Genomic DNA, 20,790 nt, shown 5'->3' on the forward strand with positions numbered 1-20,790 from the left:
AAATTAGAGAAAAAAAAAAGAAAAAAAAATACAATGTTAAAGAAAAGAAGAAAAAAAAAAGGTCACAAAAATTATAAAAAATATATATATGAAGTTTGCTTTTTAAAAAAAAAATGGAGTTTTTTTTTTTTTTGCAAATTAATAGTAGGTTATAAAAGTGAAAATTAAAGGAGTAATAGAGGACTTAAATTTTTTTTGAAAATTAAAAAAAAAGAAAGAGAGAAAAAGAGAAAAAAAAAGTCACAAAAATTATAAAGGAAATATAGGTACAAAATTGATAACAAATACCAAAAAGCTAAAATTAAAAATCTAGAGTAGAGTTTGGAACTTCAAAAATACAATGTTAAAGAAAAGAAGGAAAAAAAAAAAAACGAGGTCACAAAAATTATAAAAAATATATATATGAAGTTTGCTTTTTAAAAAAAAATGGAGTTTTTTTTTTTTGCAAATTAATAGTAGGTTATAAAAGTGAAAATTAAAGGAGTAATAGAGGACTTAAAATTTTTTTGAAAATTAAAAAAAAAGAAAGAAAGAATGATCATAAAATAGAAAAAATATATCTAGGACTTTCTCTGGTGTTGTTGTGGGTATTCTGGGGTCAGTTCATTTTCAGCTAGTTCCTTGGTCCGGCTTATATTTCTCAAGATCTATAGGCCCCTTCCTATGTAGTCGGTACTAACCACAGGGTTTTAATCTATCGCCTGTAGCTTCCAAGGCGGTTCCCTCTGTTATAGCTTCTTCTGTTTGCTGGCCTCTTCAGTGTCTGGTTTCCGCCCTGACACAAAGGGGACGGTGGAGGACACTTTTTTTTTTTTTAGGCTCACTTGTTCAGTCACGCTGTGGGGAAGGAGGGACGCTGCAAACAAATAACACTGGCGCGTGCTCGCAGTGCCTCAGCCACACTGGGCCTGCCCCCGCTCACGGCGTGTGTAGCCTCCCTGCCCACGCTGCTCAGGCTCTAAGTTGCTCCACTGGGAACTATCCAAGGCTGGCCCAGGGCTGCTTGCACCTCCCAGGTCTAAGCCGCTCAGGTTCAGGCACTCGGGTAGTCCTCAGAGGCGCAGACTTGGTTGGGCCTGTATTTTGTGCCCTTCCCAGGTCCGAGCAGCTCAGGTGATGAGGTGTTTTGTGAACACGATTGCTGTGACTTATTGCCTCCTCGCAGCTTGGTTATCTAGGTGTACAACCGGCACACCTTCTCAGGCGGATGTTGACAGTCCAGAACCCCAAGAAATTTTAGTTTGCAAAGAAGCCTGCTTACAGTTTTGTAGATAATGTCTCCCTGGGGCTGTGATTGCCCCCTTCTGGCTCTGGCTGCCTGTCACCGGAGGGGGATGGTCTGCAGCCAGCCATCTCTGTTCAGTCCTTTGTTCCGTGCGCGGGTCTGGTGGTGTCTTAGGTTAGGGCTGGCTTTTTGCGTGGTAGATATCCCACAGTCTGGTTTGCTAGCCCAAATTATTTCGCTCAGATATCGTTCAGGGTATTCAGGCCAGACCTTACTCTAAGCGGTGCAGCCCGTGCCGCGCCTCCCTGCCCAGCCCCCGCTTGCTAGTGGTGTGGGCAGGCTTCTGCACTGCTTCTCCGCTGGGGGAGTTACCGTAGGGCTCGTAATCTGTGGGTTTTAATTGTTTGTTTATTTTTCTTCCCTGTTATGTTGCCCTCTGTGCTTCCAAGGTTCGGCACAGATTCGGCAGTGAGAATGTTTCCTGGTGTTTGGAAACTTCTCTCTTTTTAAGACTCCCTTCCCAGGAAGGAGCTCCATCCCCTCCCTCTTTTGTCTTTTTTTTGTCCTTTATATTTTTTTCCTACCTTCTTTCGAAGACAATGGGTTGCTTTTCTGGGTGGCTGATGTCCTCTGCCGGCATTCAGAAGTTGTTTTGTGGAATTTACTCGGCGTTTAAATGTTCTTTTGATGAATTTGTGGGGGAGAAAGTGTTCTCCCCGTCCTATTCCTCTGCCATCTTAGCTCCTCCTCCTCTGCTTTTTAATATGCTGTTGAGGTTTGTCATAGCTTTTTTTCCAAGGAGCAAGCATCAAGCATATTTAATTTTAGGGCTTCCCTGGTGGCTCAGATAGAATCTGCATGCAATGAGGGAGACCTGGGTTTGATCCCTGAGTTGAGAAGATCTCCTGGAGAAAGGAAAGGCTACCTACTCCAGTATTCTGGTCTGGAGAATTCCATGGACTGTATAGTCCATGGGGTCGCAAAGAGGTGGACATGTCTGAGACATGTAACTCCAGTCCTTAAACTCTGGGATGTAGAGACTTATTTATTTGTAACTTGTCATGGCACTAGAGTTATATTCTTAAAAAGTGTCATCTGGGTTTCAAACATAGTTGAAAAATGTCTTATTGTCTTGCTAGATAAAATAATTTTTCTTGAAAAATACTGTAAGCTGTCACTTATATGTGGAATCTAAAAAAGCCAAACTCATATAGAGAGTAGAATGGTGGTTCCTGGGACTCTAGGGGAAATGGGGAGCTATTCTAAGTTCCAGTTAGAAGGTGACTAAGTTTTGGAGATCTAATGCATTGCATTTTGATTATAGTTAACAATTGTGCGTTATACATTGAAAATTAAGAGCAGATTTTATTTTATTTATTTATTTATTTTTTTGCTAGGGCATGTCCTTTATTAAGGCTTTTGATACACATCATGAAATTGCCTTCCAGTGTACTACTTTGTATTTCTATTAGCAGTACAGGTGCTAGTTAAAAGTGACATGATTGTTTGTTTGTTTTAAATATTCTCACCTTAAAAGAAGACATTGTAGTTATATGAAATGGCAGAGGTTCAAACTAATGGTACAGTGCTAATCATTTTGCAGTATTTAAGTTTATCAAATCAATACTTTGTAAACCTTAAACTTGTACCATGTTTATATCTCAATAAAGCTGGAAAAATTGTTTAAGAAGATAGTTATTTCCTTAAAATGTTGAAATCTCTTGAACTTGAAATACAGTTGTGGTATCATCTTCATAATGGCAAGAATCAAAGAGGAACTGAACTAAAGAGCCTCTTGATGAGGGATAAGAGAAGAGTGAAAAAGCTGGCTTAAAATGAAACATTCAAGAAACTAAGATCATGGCATCCAATCCATTACTTCATGGCAAATAGATGTGGAAACAGTGGCAGAGTTTATTTTCTTGGGCTCCAAAAATCATTTCCAGGCTTCTCAGGTGTCACTGGTGATAAGAACCCGCCTGCCAATGCAGGAGACACAAGAGACAATGCAGGGTTTGATCCCTGGGTCGGAAAGATCCCCTGAAGGAAATGGCAACCGACTCCAGTATTCTTGCCTGGAGAAGCCCATGGACAGAAGAGCCTATAGAGGAGCCTGGTAGGCTATAGTCCATATGGTCACAAAGAGTTGGACACAACTGAAGCGACTGTTAAGTTGGATACAACTGAAATGACACACACACACACACACACACACACACACAGATCACTGGATGGTGACTGCAGCCATGAAATTAAAAGACACTTGCTCCTTGGAAGAAAAAGTATGACAAACCTAGACAGTGTATTAAAAAAATAGAGACACTACTTTGCTGATAAAAGTCCATATAGTCACAGCTATGATTTTTCCAGTAGTTATGTATGGATGTGTGCGTTGGACTGTAAATAAGGCTGAGCACCAAAGAACTGATGCTTTCAAATGGTGGTTCTGGAGAAGACTCTTGAGAGACCCTTAGACTGCAAGAAGATAAAACCAATAAATCCTAAAGGAGATCAACCCTGAATATTCTTTGGAAAGACTGATGTTGAAGCTGAAACTCCAATACTTTGGCCACCTGATGTGAAGAGCCAACTCATTGGAAAAGACCTTGATGCTGGGAAAGACTGAGGGCAGGAGGAGAAGGGGGTGACAGAGGATGAGATGGTTGGATGGCATCACTGACTCGATGGACATGGGTTTGAGCAAGCTCTGGGAGATGGTGAAGGACAGGGAAGCCTGGTGTGCTGCAGTCCATGGGTTTGTAAAGAGTTGGACACAACTTAGCGATTGAACAATAACAACAAAAGTCAGGCAGAATGCTAGGCATTGATGATATATCAATGAGCAAGACATGCATTTTTTTCTGCCATGCAAATGTTTTACTCATTTAATATTGTACACAATATCACAGTTTACTACACATCATGTAGTATTAAACAGACTTCACTTTGAGACCTGGGTCTGTTACCTACAATTGTATGAACATGGTCAAGTTTCTTAGCATTCCTCGCTTTTAAAATGAGAGGCATTAAAAGTATCCACTTAATGGAAGTTTTTAAAAGTATGTCTATAAAAATATTTGGCATACCACTTGGCACTGATTTCTGCATTCTTACTGGAACTACCTAATTTAATGAATATAATCTTATAGACTTTTCAGCATTTCTTTGGTATCTTTGACTCTACTCTTTTCACTCTGAAGTCCAACTTCTACATTGCTGATTAATTAGCAACTCATCCCAATACCCCTTTTCCCCAACCATTTCACACTTACTTCTTGCCCTCCTCTGACTATGCTGGGCTCTTCCACCTCCCTGCTTCTTTCATATTTCATTACCACCTGTCTTTTAGAGTTCTTGTTCTCTCCTTGTTGACCTTCTGAACATATACTTTTTCTACGAATTGCTTGTCAAACTCTATCTCCTTGAGGAGAAAGTCAGACATTCGTTTTCTCCATATTTCCATAGCTCCTGTGTGCCTGTTATAGTCGAGTCATTTGTAACATAATTATCTGTGGGGGCCCATGAGATAAAAGGTTATGTCTTGTTGACTTGGTATCCTTTGGTGTGGCACAAGTGTAGCTTGATTCTAGATGAATGTTTAGTTTCTATGAATGAATACTTAGTCACCCTGTGTTAGGCATTATGCTGGTGATAGTATGCACTTATGTATGCCCCAAGAGGTACACAATGTGAAGTTGGATGAGGAACATAAGATTCATGCAATGGATGAATGTACTATTTCATTTACAATTAAAGGGTGTCAGATTTAGCCTATTCATTGTTTTGAAGAGATAAATTAACAGTAATTTAAAATTTTTGGAATTTCCCTGATGGTCCAGTGGTTGAAAATCTGTCTTTCAATGCCGGGGATGTGTGTTTGATCCCATATGACATGGGGTAGGTAACTAAAACCGCCGCAACTACTGAGCCTGTGTGCTGCAATGAAAGATCCCGTGTGCCGTGCCGCAACTATGACCTGACACAGCCAAATAAATAAAGTTTTAAAAAAATATTCTTTCAACTTACCTGTTAGTGAAAACAGTTTCTTTGTAAGTTTTGCTCCTTTAAGGAATGTATTTTTATATACCCAAATTTCAAACTGTCCTAACTTCTTATGGTATAAGTAGATGAGCATTATCTCTATGTTTCAAGTGATTTACTATAATTAGAGGGTGTGCTTCAATCATGAGTGGAATCTTGCATGTGACACTGAACTAAACTACTTGCTCTGTGCTTTCTAAATTTTGAGATGTTTAATGTGGACGTCTTGGGCATTGGATCATAGCATATTTGCAAAAGCTGAAGTGATCGTTCCTTAGTTTTAATTTTTCAAGTGGTAAGAATGTTTTTCTTTTATCAGCTTGCACAGGTTAACAAGTGTGAAACCAAAAATATTTATTAGTTTATTTATTTATTTTTGTTTTTATTTATTTATTTTACTATTTACATATGTATTTTCTTTTTTAAATTTTTTAATTTTATTTTTTAGCTTTACAATATTGTATTGGTTTTACCATATATCAACATGAATCCTCCACACACGTGTATTAGTTTATTTAATATGGTAGTGTGTATAGAATTGCTATGTATAGTATTTGCATATAGTATTCAAAATAATTTAATTTTTGTTTATTGATACAAGTCACGTTAGCACAATGGTAGTCCTTAACATCATTTGAGTCTTAACCATTGTATCTCAGGTTCAGAAGTGCTTTTTAGAGCAACAAGAATTTCAAGTTCATAGACTGCTGTGCTTACAAAGTAGTTTTTAATTTGTTGCCTCTAGTGAATTATACTTACTTATTTTCTGGATGATTTTGGGTGACTGTGGCATTGGAAATAGGACATAAGCCTACTTTTTTTTAATCTGTGTTCTTAACAATTGTGAGAGTATTTTTAATGTTATGAAAGATGCAAGTTAGAAGAAATTCTCATTTTCTCACCTGTGCATGAAGACCCTAAGTCCTTTTAAGATACAAATCTTCAAAATATAGAAGAAAGCCTTGGGATATTTTCAGTGGTGCATGGAGTTTTGTTGTTCAGCAATGTAGTTAGATTATAACAATTTTATTTACAATGAATTTCATATTTAATAAGAATTAAATACTAAATTAAGAAGATCAAACCAGTCAATCCTAAAGGAAATCAACCCTGAATATTCACTGAAAGAACTGATGCTGAAGCTGAAGCTCCAATACTTTAGCCACCTAATGCAAAGAGTTGACTCGTTACAAAAGACCCTGTTGTTGGGAAAGATTGAAGACAAGAGAAGGTGATGACAGAGGATGAAATGTTTGGATGGCATCACCTACTCAGTGGACGTGAGTTTGAGCAAGCTCCGGGAGATGGTGAAGGACAGGGAAGCCTGGCATGATGCAGTCCATGGGGTCACAAAGAGTCGGACATGACTGAGTGACTGAACAACAACAAGAAATTAATAATTAAAAAAAAATAGCAACAGTGAATATTGTCATTAAAGGAACATAAGTTTAATTTGTATTAGAATTTTTTAGTTACAGTATAGTGGTGATGATGTAAGGATTTTAGCAAGAAGTTTTAGGGAAGGGCATTTCAGACAGCTAGTAATCAAACCAGGAGATAATGGTTTATAATCCAAGAGAGAAGAGAGATTTAGGAGAACGAGAAGATGAAAGGGAAAAAAAGCAACCAATGTTAAATAAGATAAGGACAAAATATGATATATTGGATTAACTAATTACAAAAACAGTTTCAAGGGAGCAGTTGGAGAAGGAGCCAGATTCAGTGAATATCATCTATCTTGTTTTCTTTCTTTCACACTTGAGAACTAGACAGAAAATTGCTATTATTATCAATTCTGACTGGCATTATTGTTAGTGAATACAACATATGTTGAAGTTCAGTCTAGTAACATGACAATATGAGATGACTGATGATATTTTTATCCTAGCAGGTGACTTTCTCAGCTTCTGTCAAATATATTAAACTAAAATATATCTGAAATACTAATAAAGATACTGTTTTTAGCTTAGACTTTCTACTTCTCATTTTACATGGATTTTAAGAACTTTTTTGTCAAACCAACCTCTTAACTTGGCTCTCACAATATTTAGACTCTATAGTAAGCTTTCAAAAATATATAATGTATTTGGACTATGTTTTATAACAATATTACTGACTCTGTTTTATCCCCTCACTTCTGGATGGGGAGAACTTATAGGGAATAGCAAACTAAGCCACAGACAACATAGACTGGTTTGCATTCTAACAGGACCCTAGCAAAGGGACCTGGCTTTTCCTGTCAGATTTTTGGGACCTCCTTATAAGATGAGATAGATAAGAAACAAAATATGAGTATATGTAAACAACATATAACTGATTTCAGCCAAAGTCAAAGAAGAAGCAATAGGGTAACTCTACAAAGAAGGTTTATTTACGATACAAACTCAACTCTTTCATCTGTGCAATGTTCTTCCTCAGGGTGGATCTTACTATTGATAGATCATATATGATCCTGCTTGAAATTACTATATAATGCATTGTGTATATTTATTTATCATTATAATTCCATTATTAAAAGGTAGATTTCCTTTTGCCATGGCATCTGGGAATAAGTATGAATTGAGAAAACAAAGACTTTTAACTCTGTCTGGTCAGATTCCTTTTCTAGTTTTGTCTGCTTTAGTTTTTGTGAATGAAAGAATGAATGCAGATCATTCCACATTTTTAATTTCTTGTTTTGTCTCTTCCTTCCTGGGGTCTAGCTGACCTGCATGTTTTCTTTGAGATTACTATTGTAACTTAAGCAATTCTGTTTGTTCAAGATAACCTGGTGCTTGTCTCTGCTAGTGTACCATAGAGTCCCTCTCTGGTTATATTTCCCATTTAGCAAATGAATTGTGATAATTAAAATAATAATATTGAATGGACATAATAGCCTCTTAAAAATTATTCAGTGGTGAAGGAAATTGCTAAGTAAAATATAATATTCATGGTAATTACAGCAAATGGGATGTAATATTGAAAAACAGCTAGATTAGCAGCTTTTAAAAAGATCATGCTCCACGGGTTGAGGGGACCCAGGAATGAATAGGTGGAGCACAACGGATTTTAAGGCAGCAAAACTACTCTGCATGATACTAAAATGGTGGGCACATATTATTACACATTTTTCAAAACTCAAGGACATATAACATCAAGAGTGAAAATTATGAACTTTGTTTTAAAGTAAACTAGGAACTTTGGATGATAATGTCATATAAATATAGGTTCATTGATTGTAACAAATGTACCACTGTAGTGTGCAATATCAATAGTTTCCAGGGGAGGAGGTTGTGTGCGGGAAGTGAACGGGGGTACATGGACAATATATTTATATTCAACTAAGTTTTCCTATGTATCTAAAACTACTCTAAAAATATTTAAAATCAAACAACAACAAAATGTTTATGCTCATTAACATCTTAGAAGCATCCAGAAGATGAACTGAAATTTACTTTCTCTAAATCAAAATGAATGACTTAACCTACTGGGGAAATTTGTGTACCCAAGGGGACTGCTTCTCTTGCTTTGGTCACTAGCTACTCTTCTGATAAACATTTAAGAAGCTATAAATTCAATTACTTGTATTATATCTTTTTAACATTTGCTTCCATTTACCCCTAGGTTTGAAGTTTGAGGAAATTCAAGAAAGATTTGGTGAGGAGTTCTTTAATATATGCTTTGATGACAATGAGAGAGTCCTTCGAGCTGTAGGTGGCACATTGCAGGACTTTTTTAATGGCTTTGATGCTTTGTTGGAACATATTAGAACTTCTTTTGGAAAACAGGCCACTCTAGAGTCACCATCATTCCTATGCAAAGAGCTCCGTGAAGGTACTCTTATACTCCACTACTTCCACCCTCACCACATTGTGGGGTTTGCAATGCTTGGAATGATTAAGGCTGCGGGAAAGAAGATCTATCGGCTGGATGTGGAAGTGAACCAGGTCGCTGAGAAACTGTGCTCTGATGGTTCAAACCCAGGCAATTGTAATGGCCTCGCTTTCCTTATCAGACAATGTGCAAATGCTAATATCACGAAGAACCTTCCTCAGGGAACATCCCAAGTTCCTGCGGACCTCAGAATTAGCATCAACACCTTCTGCAGAGCCTTCCCTTTTCACTTGATGTTTGACCCCCACATGTCAGTCCTTCAGCTGGGGGAAGGCCTAAGGAAGCAGCTCCGATGTGACACTCACAAAGTGCTCAAGTTTGAGGACTGCTTTGAGATCATTTCTCCGAAGGTTAATGCCACCTTCGAAAGGGTTCTGCTGCGCCTGTCCACCCCATTTGTGATTAGGACCAAGCCTGAGGCTTCTGGCACTGAGAATAAAGACAAGGTAAGTGGCCATGTTGATATGGGTGATAGGAACTGGGAGATTTCATAATTCTTTTAGTATATTACATGCTGGCGGTACTTATAATTATTTAGGCAAGAGAACCTAGAGTGCCATTTAGAAAATTACTGGTTTCTGGATATATATAAAAAGACTTGACCCTATTCCCAGCTATTTTGCATATTGTCTGCCTGTTTCATTAATCTATTTCATCACATAAAAAGCAGACATTTATTATTACTAGCCATAGTAATTACAAAAATGATAGGATTTACTAAAGACCTGATACTATAAATCCACGAATATTTCCACTGATTGAGTCAAGCTCTGAGAGAAATAGTAAGACTCATTTCAACATTGTGGGAATTGCTTGCCTTATCCTTAAATAAATATAAGTAAAAGCTAGCTACACTTTGATATGTTATGTTCTAAATTTCACAACCTAGGAACTCTGGTTTACATCCTATTTTTCTTAATATGCAGAACAATATATTAAGTGCCTATATCAAAATTTATAATTAAATTTTAGTATTGAAAAAGAAACATTTCTTTAGAACATTTTCACTCCTTGAGAGAATACACTGGAATTATTCTATTTTTTAAATTTAAGGAATATTAAAGCTGTGGTTTTGCTTTCTAGAAGTATAGTATTTGGCTAGGAGGGTTTGAAGCATTTTGGGCCTTAAAATTGAAGTTAATATTATTGAAAATGTGCTTGAAGTAAAATACATTGTTGTCAATGTTGATTGCTTTATAGATTTTATAGATTTTAGAACAATTAATTTAATTTAAAGTTACTGCTTCAAGTTTTCCCCCCTATATTTCATCTGGCTTGTATGTCTATTTAATTTGTATGTCACAGTACGAAATAGACACAATGAGAGGATGACTCAAATGTCAAGGCCCCCTGCAAGTTCCAATAATAGGAAACTGCTCATTAAGAAGATCCAATTATAATTTAAATATGTTAGTGGTGGTTTAAAAATAAACCAGCAATAGACAGCATTTTTATTTAAAATAGGGATAGCAGTCCTCTTGTTCTGTTTACATTTCTGCTTATTCACCTGGGTTTGCTAGAATGAGACATTCAGGAGGCTACAGTTAGTCCAAACAAAATTATAGTCAATAAAGTTATGACACGGAATCTTAACCAGATGAGTAATATTTTTCAGTTATTTTAGTGTCAAAATTATAGTTTTCTAAAACACGAAAAGAAGAAAATCAGAATTAAAAATGATGACCCTGTTGATAAATTTGGCCTTGATTCATGATTTCTTCTGTAATTGCTGGCCTTGTTAATAGTTGTCTGAAGTTTCCAGTTTTATATTGGACTTTTATAAGAAAGTGCTATTTTTCAACAGTGTAAGATATTTATTCTTTAGTCTACAGTGAAGGCTTTCTTTGGAATGTAACTATTTTGGCTATGCACATACTATCAGTTAGCTACCACCCTCTTCCATCAAAAAGAAAAGCAACAAAAAACAAGAGCTAATCATACAGCTGAATGATGGTAAATCATTTTCAGAGTGAACTGTATTGCTTTCACTAAACCATGATCTTTGTCATTTTGTGTTGTCAGTTAGGGTTAACCATATAGCTAGAGGCAGAATACTCCTGTGAGCAATTTGATGAGGTAGTCATCATCTTAGTTTCAGAGAATTTATATCTTTATTCTGCAGTAATAAGGTCTAAGGACATGTGTTGATTACCAGAAGCAAGAATGTCACTGAGAGGCATCTAATAGATTTCCAAAGAGAGGCAAAGGGGAATCTGATTTTCAACCAGGAAGAGCTCAATCTGTTATTAAGATTAAGTTAAATTATTTCCTGACAACTTAGGCTGCCTATCTTAGAGAGTTATTTGAAAAGATTAAATGATATAATCCATGTAAAATTCTTATATCCTTGGCTTCAGGGTTAAGTGTTGATTAAATGCTCATTATTATTAATTCTACCACTGTTATAATTATTGTTCCTTTCCTTTTGTAATATTCTTCCTATCCATTCACCTCTCTTCTTGCCTTATGGAAGTAAGTACTGGAGATCAGTAGGTTGAATAATTTTGGAGAAGTACCAGGTCTGCCTAACATCATCATGAAATATGATTTGGGTTTATCTTCTTAATAATGACTAGAAGACTATTTGTCACAAATGCTATAAGATTGGTTGTTTGAGTCTGCTTTTTTATTTACAGACTATCATTAAAGTCCCTAGCTTTCTTTTTTTTTTCTTTTTAATTTATTATTTTATTGAAGGATAATTGCATTACAGAATTTTGTTGTTTTCTGTCAAACCTCAACATGAATCAGCCATGGGTATACATATATCCCTTCCTTTTGAAACTCCCTCCCATCTTACTCCCCATCCCACCCTTCTAGGTTGATACAGAACACCTGTTTTGAGTTTCCTGAGTCATACAGCAAATTCCAGTTGGCTATTTTACATATGCTAATGTAAGATTCCATGTTACTCTTTCCATACAGCTCACCCTATCCTCCCCTTTCCCTATGTCCATAAGTCTATTATCTATGTCTCTTTCACCATTGCTGCCGTGTTAATAAATTCTTCAGTACCATTTTTTTAGATTCTGTATATATGCATTAGAATACAATATTTATCTTTCTGTTTCTGACTCACTTCACTTTGTATAATAGGTTCTAGGTTCATCCACCTCATCAGAGCTGACTCAAATGCATTCTTTTTTATGGCTGAGTAATATTCCATTGTGTTTATGTACCACAACGTCTTTATCCATTCATCTGTCAATGGCTATCTAGGATGCGTCCATGTTCTAGGTATTGTAAACAGTGCTGCAATGAACAATGGGATACACGTGTCTTTTTCAATTTTGGTTTCCTCAGGGTATTTGCCTAGGAGTGGGATTGCTCTGTCATATGGTGGTTTTATTCCTAGCTTTTTTAAGGAATCTCCATACCATCTTCTAGGCTTCCCTCATAGCTCAGCCAGTAAAAAATATACCTGCAAGGCAGGAGACCTGGTTTGATTCCTGGGTCGGGAAGGTCCATGGAGAAGGAGATGGCAACCCACTCCAGTATTCTTGCCTGGAAAATCCCATGGACAGAGGAGCTTGGCAGGCTATAGTCCATGGGGTCGCAAGAGTTGGATACGACTTAGAAACTAAAACACTACCACCATATCATCTTCCATAGTGGGTGTATCAATTTAGATTCCCACCAACAGTGCAAGAGCGTTCCCTTTTCTCCACACCCTCGCCAGCATTTATTGTTTGTAGACTTTTTGAGATGGCCATTTTGACTGGTGTGAGGTGATATCTCATTGTAGTTTTGATTTGCATTTCTCTAATAATGAGAGATGTTGAGCATCTTTTCATGACTTTGTTAGCCATCTGTATGTCTTTTTTGGAGAAATGTCTGTTTAGGTCTTCATCTCCTTTTTGATTGGGTTGTTTGTTCTCCTGGTATTGAGTTGTATGAGCTGCTTGTATATTTTGGACATTAATCCTTTGCCAGTTGTTTCAGTTGCTTTATTTTCTCTCATTGTGAGGGTTGTCTTTTCACCTTGCTTATAGTTTCCTTTGCTGTGCAAAAGTTTCTAAGTTTAATCAGGTCCCACTTGTTTACTTTGGTCTTTATTTCCATTACTCAAGGAGGTGGGTCATAGAGGGTGGGTCTTGCTGTGATTTATGTCATTGAGTGTTCTGACTATCTTTTCCTCTAAGAGTTTTATAGTTTCTTGTCTTACATTTAGGTCTTTAATTCATTTTGAATTTATCTTTGTGTTTGGTGTTAGGAAGTGTTCTAATTTCATTCTTTTGCATATAGTTGTTCAGTTTTCCCAGCACCATTAATTGAAGAGGTTGTCTTTGCCCCATTGTATATTCTTGCCTCCTTTGTCAAAAATAAGGTACCCATAGGTGCATGGGTTTATTTCTGGACTTTCTATCTCGTTCCATTTGTCTATATTTCTGTTTTTATGCCAGTACCATACTGTCTTGATGACTGTAGCTTTGTAGTATAATCTGAAGTCAGGAAGGTTGATTCCTCCAGCTCCATTCTTCTTTCTGAAGACTGCTTTGGCTATTCAGGGTTTTTTTTGTTTGTTTGTTTCCACATGAACTGTGAAATTTTTGTTCTAGTTCTGTGAAAAATATCATTGGTAATTTGATAGGTGTAACACTGAATCTGTAGATTGCCTTTGACAGTATAGGCATTTTCACAATATTGATTCTTTCTACCCGGGAACATGGAATATCTCTCCATCTGTTTATGTCGTCTTTGATTTCTTTCATCAGTGTCTTATAATTTTCTGTGCTTAGTTCGTTTGTCTCCTTATGTAAGTTTATGCCTAGATATTTAATTCTTTTTGTTGCAGTGGTGAATGGGATTGATTCCCTAATTTCTCTTTCAGATTTTTCATTGTTAGTATATAGAAAGGCAAGTGATTTCTCTGCCTTGATTTTATATCCTGCAACTTTGCTAAATTCGCTGATTAGCTCTAGTAATTTTCTGATACTATGTTTAGGGATTTCTGTGTATAATATCATGTCATCTGCAAACAGTGAGAGCTTTACTTCTTCTTTTCTGATCTGGATTCATTTTATTTCCTTTTCTTCTCTGATTGCTGTAGCTAGGACGTCCAGAACTATGTTGAATAATAGTGATGAAAGTGGACACCCTTGTCTTGTTCCTGATCTTAGGGGGAATGCTTTCAGCTTTTCACCATTGGGAATAAAATTTGCTATAGGCTTATCATATATGGTCTTTATTGTGTTGTGGAAGGTTCCTTCTATGTCCATTTTTTGAAGTTTTAATCATATACTGGTGCTGAATAGCATCAAAGGCTTTTTCTGCATTTATTGAGATTATCATATGGTTTTTCTCTTTCAATTTGTTAATATGGTGTATCACATTGATTGATTTACATATAATAAGAGTCCTTGCATTCCTGGAATAAACCCAACTTGACCATGGTGTATGAGCTTTTTGATGTGTTGCTGAATTCTCTTTGCTAAAATTTTTTGAGGATTTTTGTATCTATGTCATCAGTGATATTGGCATGTAGGTTTCTTTTATTGTGTTGTCTATGAATTGGTTTTGGTATCAGGTATCCACCTTGTAGAATGAGTTTGGAAGTGTTCCTTCCTCTGCAATTTTTTGAAAGAGTTTTAGAAGGACAGGCATTAGCTCTTCTCAAAATATTTGATAGAATTCTCCATTATAGTCTCTTACAATCCTTTGTATTTCTACACTGTCTGTTGTAACCTCTCCTTTTTCATTTCTGACTTTGTTGATTTGATTCTTCTCTCTTTTTTTCTTGATGAGTCTGGCTAAAGGTTTGTCCATTTTTTTTTTTTTAATCTTCTCAAGGAATCAGTTTTTAGTCTTATTAATCTCTACTATTGTTTCTTTCATTTCTTTTTCATTTATTTTTGCTCTGATCTTTATGATTTCTTTCCTTCTACTAATTTTGAGGGTTTTTTTGTTCTTCTTTTTCCAGTTGTTTTAGGTGTAAACTTAGGTTGTCATTCAATGTTTTTCTTGTTTCTTGAGGTAGGATTGTATTACTATAAACTTCCCTCTTAGGACTGCTTTTGCTGCATCCCATAGGACTTGAGTTCTCATATTTTCATTGTCATTTGTTTTTAGAATTTTTTTATTTCCCTTTTGATTCTTTAGTAACCTGTTGGTTATTTACAAACGTGTTGTTTAATCTCCATGTGTTTCCGTTTCTTACAGTTTTTTCCTTGTAATTGATATCTAGTCTCATAGCATTGTGGTTGGAGAAAATGCTTGATATGATTTCAATTTTCTTAAGTTTACCAAGGATTGATTTGTGATGCAAGATGTTGTCTATCCTGGAGAATGTTCCATGTGCACTTGAGAAGAAGCTGTATTCTTCTGCATTTGGATGGAATGTCCTGAAGATATCAATGAGATCCATCCCATCTAATATATCATTGAAGACATGTGTTTCATTATTAATTTTCTGTTTTGATGATCTGTCCATAGGTGTGAGTGGGGTGTTAAGGTCTCCTACTACTCTTGTGTTACTGTCAATTTCTCCTTTTATGTCTGTTAGTGTTTGACTTTTGTATTGAGGTGCTCCTATGTTGGGTACATAGATACTGAAAATTTTTATGACTTCCTCTTGGATTGAACCCTTGATCGTGTTGTAGTGTCTTTCCTTATCTCTTGAAATTTTCTTTATTTTAAGGTCTATTTTGTCTGATATGAGTATTGCTACTCCAGCTTTGTTTTGCTTCCCGTTTGCATGGAATATATGTTTCTATCCTCTCACTTTCAGTCTATATGAGTCTTTAGGTCTAAAGTGAGTTTCTTGTAGACAGCATACATATAGTCCTTATGATCTGTAAAATTTCTGTAGAGAAATTAGCTGAAAGCCTTATGAGGGTTTCATTTACATCTTTCATATAAATATATATATATATTTATTTTCATATATATATTTCATATGTATCTTTATTTTTATCTTGCTGCCTTTGGAATTCTCTCCTTAACTTTTGCCATTTCAATTATAATATATCTTGGTCCAGGTCTGTCTGGGTTCATCATATTTGGAACTCTGTGATTCCTGTGCCTGGATATCTATTTCCTTCTATAGGTTTGGGAAGTTTTCAGTCATAATTTCTCCAAATACATTTTCAATCCCCTTCCCTCTCTTTTTCCTTTCTGGACACCTGTAGTGTAAATTTTGGAATGCTTAACATTGTTTTAAAAATCTCTTAATTTCTTTTTCTGAGATTTCTTTTTCTCTCTGCTCTTCTGATTCGGTGATTTCCATCATTCTGTTTTCCATATCATTTCCATGTTCCTTCTGTGTCATTTCAGTTCAGTTCAATTCAGTCATTCAGTTATGTCTGACTCTTTGTGACCCCATGGACTGCAGCGTGCCAGGCCTCCCTGTCCATCACCAACTCCCAGAGCTTGCTCAAACTCATGTCCATCAAGTTGGTGATGCCATCCAACCATCTCATCCTCTGTCATCCCCTTCAGTCCTGCCCCCAATCCCTCCCAGCATCAGAATCTTTCCCAATGAGTCAACACTTCACATGAGGTGGCCAAAGTATTGGAGTTTCAGCTTCAGCATCAGTCCTTCCAATGAATATTCAGGACTGATCTCTTTTAGGATAAACTGGTTGGATATCATTACAGTGCAAGGGACTCTCAAGAGTCTTCAACACCACAATTCAAAAGCATCAATTCTTCAGCGTTCAGCTTTCTTTATGTATCACTTAGTCTGCTATTAATTCCTTGTAGTATGATTTTTATTTCAGCTATTATTCATTCCTGATTGGGTCTTTTTATATTTTCTAGTTCCTTGTTGAAATGATCAGTGTTTAGATCATTTCTTCTCCCTAATACAGTTAACATTTTTATTATCAATGTTTTGGATTCTTATCTGGTGAATTGTTTGTTTCAGTATTTTTTTTTCAATGGTTTACTCTGGCCCTTTCAGTTAAGAGGGCTTCCCTGGTGGTGCAGAGGGTAAAGCATCTGCCCACAATGTGGGAGACCTGGGTTCAATCCCTGGGTCGGGAAGATCCCCTGGAGAAGGAACTGGCAACCCACTCCAGTACTCTTTCCTTGAAAATCTCATGGACAGAGAAGCCTGGTAGGCTACAGTCCATGGGGTCACAAGGAGTCGGACATGACCGAGTGACTTCACTTCACTTTCAATTAAGAGTAGTTCCTCTGCCTTTTAACTTTAGTTACCTTTCTGTACTTCTATGACTTTAGTTGAGACAGTTACCTATTGCAGTTTTGAAGGTATTTTCTTCAGTTCAGTTCAGTTGCTCAGTCGTTTCCAACTCTTTGCGAACCCATGAAATGCAGCACCCCAGGCCTCCCTGTCCCTCACCAATTCCCAGAGTTCACACAAGCTCACATCCATCGAGTTGGTGATGCCATCCAGCCATCTCGTCCTCTGTCATCCCCTTCTCCTCCTGCCCCCAATCCCTCCCAGCATCAGAATCTTTCCCAATGAGTCAACACTTTGCATGAGGTGGCCAAAGTACTGGAGTTTCAGCTTTAGCATCATTCCTTCCAAAGAACACCACTCCTTTAGAATGGACTGGTTTTTTCTTATATGGAAACATATCTATGCAAAGTGTGTATGCTCAGCACCTTTGATGGGAGGACTGAACTTGACATGGACAACAATCACATCTTTCCTAGATGTGTGCTGGTGTCTATCACCTTGTTATATAATGACTGGTGGGGGTCCAGATAGAGTGGCTAGAGACAGCACTGTGTATGAAGTGGGACTTCCTCTCTGCTCAGTGGCCATCACTGCTCTGTCAGAGGTAGAAGTTTTGTCTCAAGTTCCAGGAGCAGAAGCCTTGAAGGTTGGCCTTGTTGTGGCTCTGTTGCTGCTGCTGCTAAGTTGCTTCAGTCGTGTCCGACTTTGTGCGACCCCATAGAGGGCAGCCCACCAGGCTCCCCCGTCCCTAGGATTCTCCAGGCAAGAACACTGGACTGGGTTGCCATTTCCTTCTCCAATGGATGAAAGTGAAAAGTGAAAGTGAAGTCCCTCAGTTGTGTCTGACTCTTAGCGACCCCATGGACTGCAGCCCAACAGGCTACTCTGTCCATGGGATTTTCCAGGCAAGAGTACTGGAGTGGGATGCCATTGCCTTCTCTGTGTGGCTCTGTTAGGTACATATTTCCCCTCTCTCTGGCCAGAAACTTTGCATCAGAGGAGTTGCATAGTGCCCAGAGGTCTGATGCACTGCATGTGTAGGTGTCTACAGCCTCTGGTGCAAGTCCCCTTTGTTACTCACAGAAAATCATTACCCTCTGCTTCCACCATCTCCACTCTGCTGTGAAGCTTCTTTCCTGGGCCAGTGGGGTCCTAGGTGGATTCTTGGTGTGTGTTGGGTTAGCTGTGGTCTAGTGCTCACCATCAGATATCTGGGCTGCTTCTGAGGTACTGCTTGAAGAAGCACCAACTTCCTTCTTGGGACTGGGTTGCCTCCATGTCCCATGGTCAAATCTTTTCTCTGGTCCTTCTCACCCTAGATTCAGTGCCATGCTGTGACATGGAATAAGCAAGAGTAGGGTGTTCACTTTGCTTATTTGGGGGCATGTTGAGAGTCAGTTGCAGGATCCCCAGCAGAGCAGACCTATCTCTGACCTGCCTCAAGGATTAGCTAGCATGTGTGCACACTTCAGGAACAGAGTCCAGTCTTTTCCCTAACTTTCTCTTTGTTGCAGTGGACCTGCACCTAGACTAGGGGATGTATCTTCTCCACATAGGTCCAGGACTGGGATACCCAGCCTGTGGCTTCACATGCTTACTCTCCAGGGTTTTCACCTGAGTGTCGGCTCATGTAATTGCCCTTTTTATCCGAGTCCCCTCCCTGGACACAAATCCAAACTCAATTGCTTCTCTTCCCTTCCTGCTCAATTGCATATTTATTTTCCTTACACTCTTGTTTGAACAGGAGTCCTTCTGCTAGTCTAGAGTTAGTTTTCAGTGAGAATTTGTCAACATACGTATTTATTTTTGATGTGTTTGTTGGGGAGAGATGAATGCCACATCCACTTACTCTGTCGCCTTGATATCACTACTTCCAAATTGAAATTATAATGCAGATATTACTGACACTTATCCTGGTATTTTTTCTTGATTCTTTTTAATGCCAGTAATGTTAAAATTACTATATAGTAGATGTTATATTACTATATAGTTACTTACTCTGTATGTTATATTACTGTATAGTTACGTATTCTGTATATTTAAAGGACAGGTAGGTGATTGCATGGTGAATTATATATTCCTTATAGTAATCCTCATGCTTAATATATGCATTTTGCTGTGTTTTTATTTTTGTTGGCAAGAAAGTCTACATCTTTGAAATTACAAAAGAAAGTGCCCTTACTTTCAGGTATTTAGTTCTAGTGTAGGTTCTGATGAGTGGGAAATTAGCTCCTTTAGTTAAAAATTGTTGAGAATTTTTCTTTAATTGTTCATTTTGTTTTTAACAGTATTATTTTATTTGTCTGGTAGATTTCAGATTCAGTAAATTAAAATTTGAACAGGTGTTTTGTGTGTGTTGTCTATTTCCTGATTTTTAATGGTGCTCTCTATTTTCACACTAACATTTTTTATAAGTATATGGTACAATTATTTTTAGTAAATGTATTTAATTGTGTAACTATGATAAAGACTCCATTTTAGAATACTTTATCACACCAAAAATCCTGTGCCCATTTGCAGTCAATCCCTGCTCTAACTCCCAACTCCAGGCAACTACTGATCTACTTTCATTTCTGTAGATGCCTTTTCTACACATTTCTAATAAATGTTATCATAAAATGTAGTCTTTTTTTTTTTTTTTGGTATGACATGATGTTTTTGAAGTTTATTCATGTTGTACCATGTATAAGCAATTTTTTCCTTTTTAGTACTGAACAGTATTCCATTGCATGGATATACCACAGTTTGTTTAAGAGTTGATGGACACTGGATTGTTTTCATATTTTGGCTATTATTAATAATGTTACAATGAACATTTGAATACAAGAGTTTGTTGCATATATTTCTATTCTCTTAGGCCAATTCCTAGGAGAGGAATTGCTATGTGGTAAGTTAAGTATATGGCTTAGTTTTTAAAGAAATTGCCACACTGTTTACCCAAGAGGGCATGCCATTTCACATTTCACGAGTAATGTATGCAGGTTTGAGTTTCTTTATATTCTCACTGGATCTTGATATTATCACTCTTTTTGATCATAATCATCCTAGTGAGTTCTGAGTGGTAGGGGGTTTAATGTACATTTCCCTGGTGACTAATGATGTTAAGCATCTTTTCTTGTGCTTATTAGCTAGTAGTATATTCTTTTTTGTTAAATGTACAATCAATATTTTTCTGTATTTAATTGTGTTTTTTATCTCCCTATTATTGAATTATAGTTTCTTAAAAATAATATACATTCTGGGTATTATATTGACTTCAAATGGTGCTGTCTTTGAAATACAAAAGCTTAAATTTTGATGGTAGTATTATTTCCTTTTATGGATCATGCTTTTGGTATGATATCTAATAAAACTTTTGTATAACTCAGGATCAAAGATATTTCCTCCATCTAAATGTTTTATAATCTTAGCTCTTACATTTAGATTTCAGATACATTTTGAGGTATATTTTGTGTATGTCATAAGTGCCCAAATTTTTGTTGTTTTTTTTTTTTTTTTTTACACATAG

General features: G+C 36.9%; 1 protein-coding gene across 1 annotated transcript in view; it reads left to right on the top strand.

Annotated features, from left to right (window-relative positions):
- LOC105004806 (guanylate cyclase soluble subunit alpha-2-like) overlaps positions 1 to 20,790 on the top strand; it is a 64,146-nt gene that overhangs the window by 25,148 nt on the left and 18,208 nt on the right. The window contains exon 2 of the mRNA XM_010862537.1: positions 8,870 to 9,585. Within this exon, the coding sequence (XP_010860839.1) occupies positions 8,870 to 9,585 (716 nt within the window). The remainder of the gene's footprint in view (positions 1 to 8,869; positions 9,586 to 20,790) is intronic.

This window comes from Bison bison, unplaced genomic scaffold (genome assembly GCF_000754665.1).
Source record: "Bison bison bison isolate TAMUID 2011002044 unplaced genomic scaffold, Bison_UMD1.0 scf7180017858173, whole genome shotgun sequence".
Taxonomy (NCBI): domain Eukaryota; kingdom Metazoa; phylum Chordata; class Mammalia; order Artiodactyla; family Bovidae; genus Bison; species Bison bison.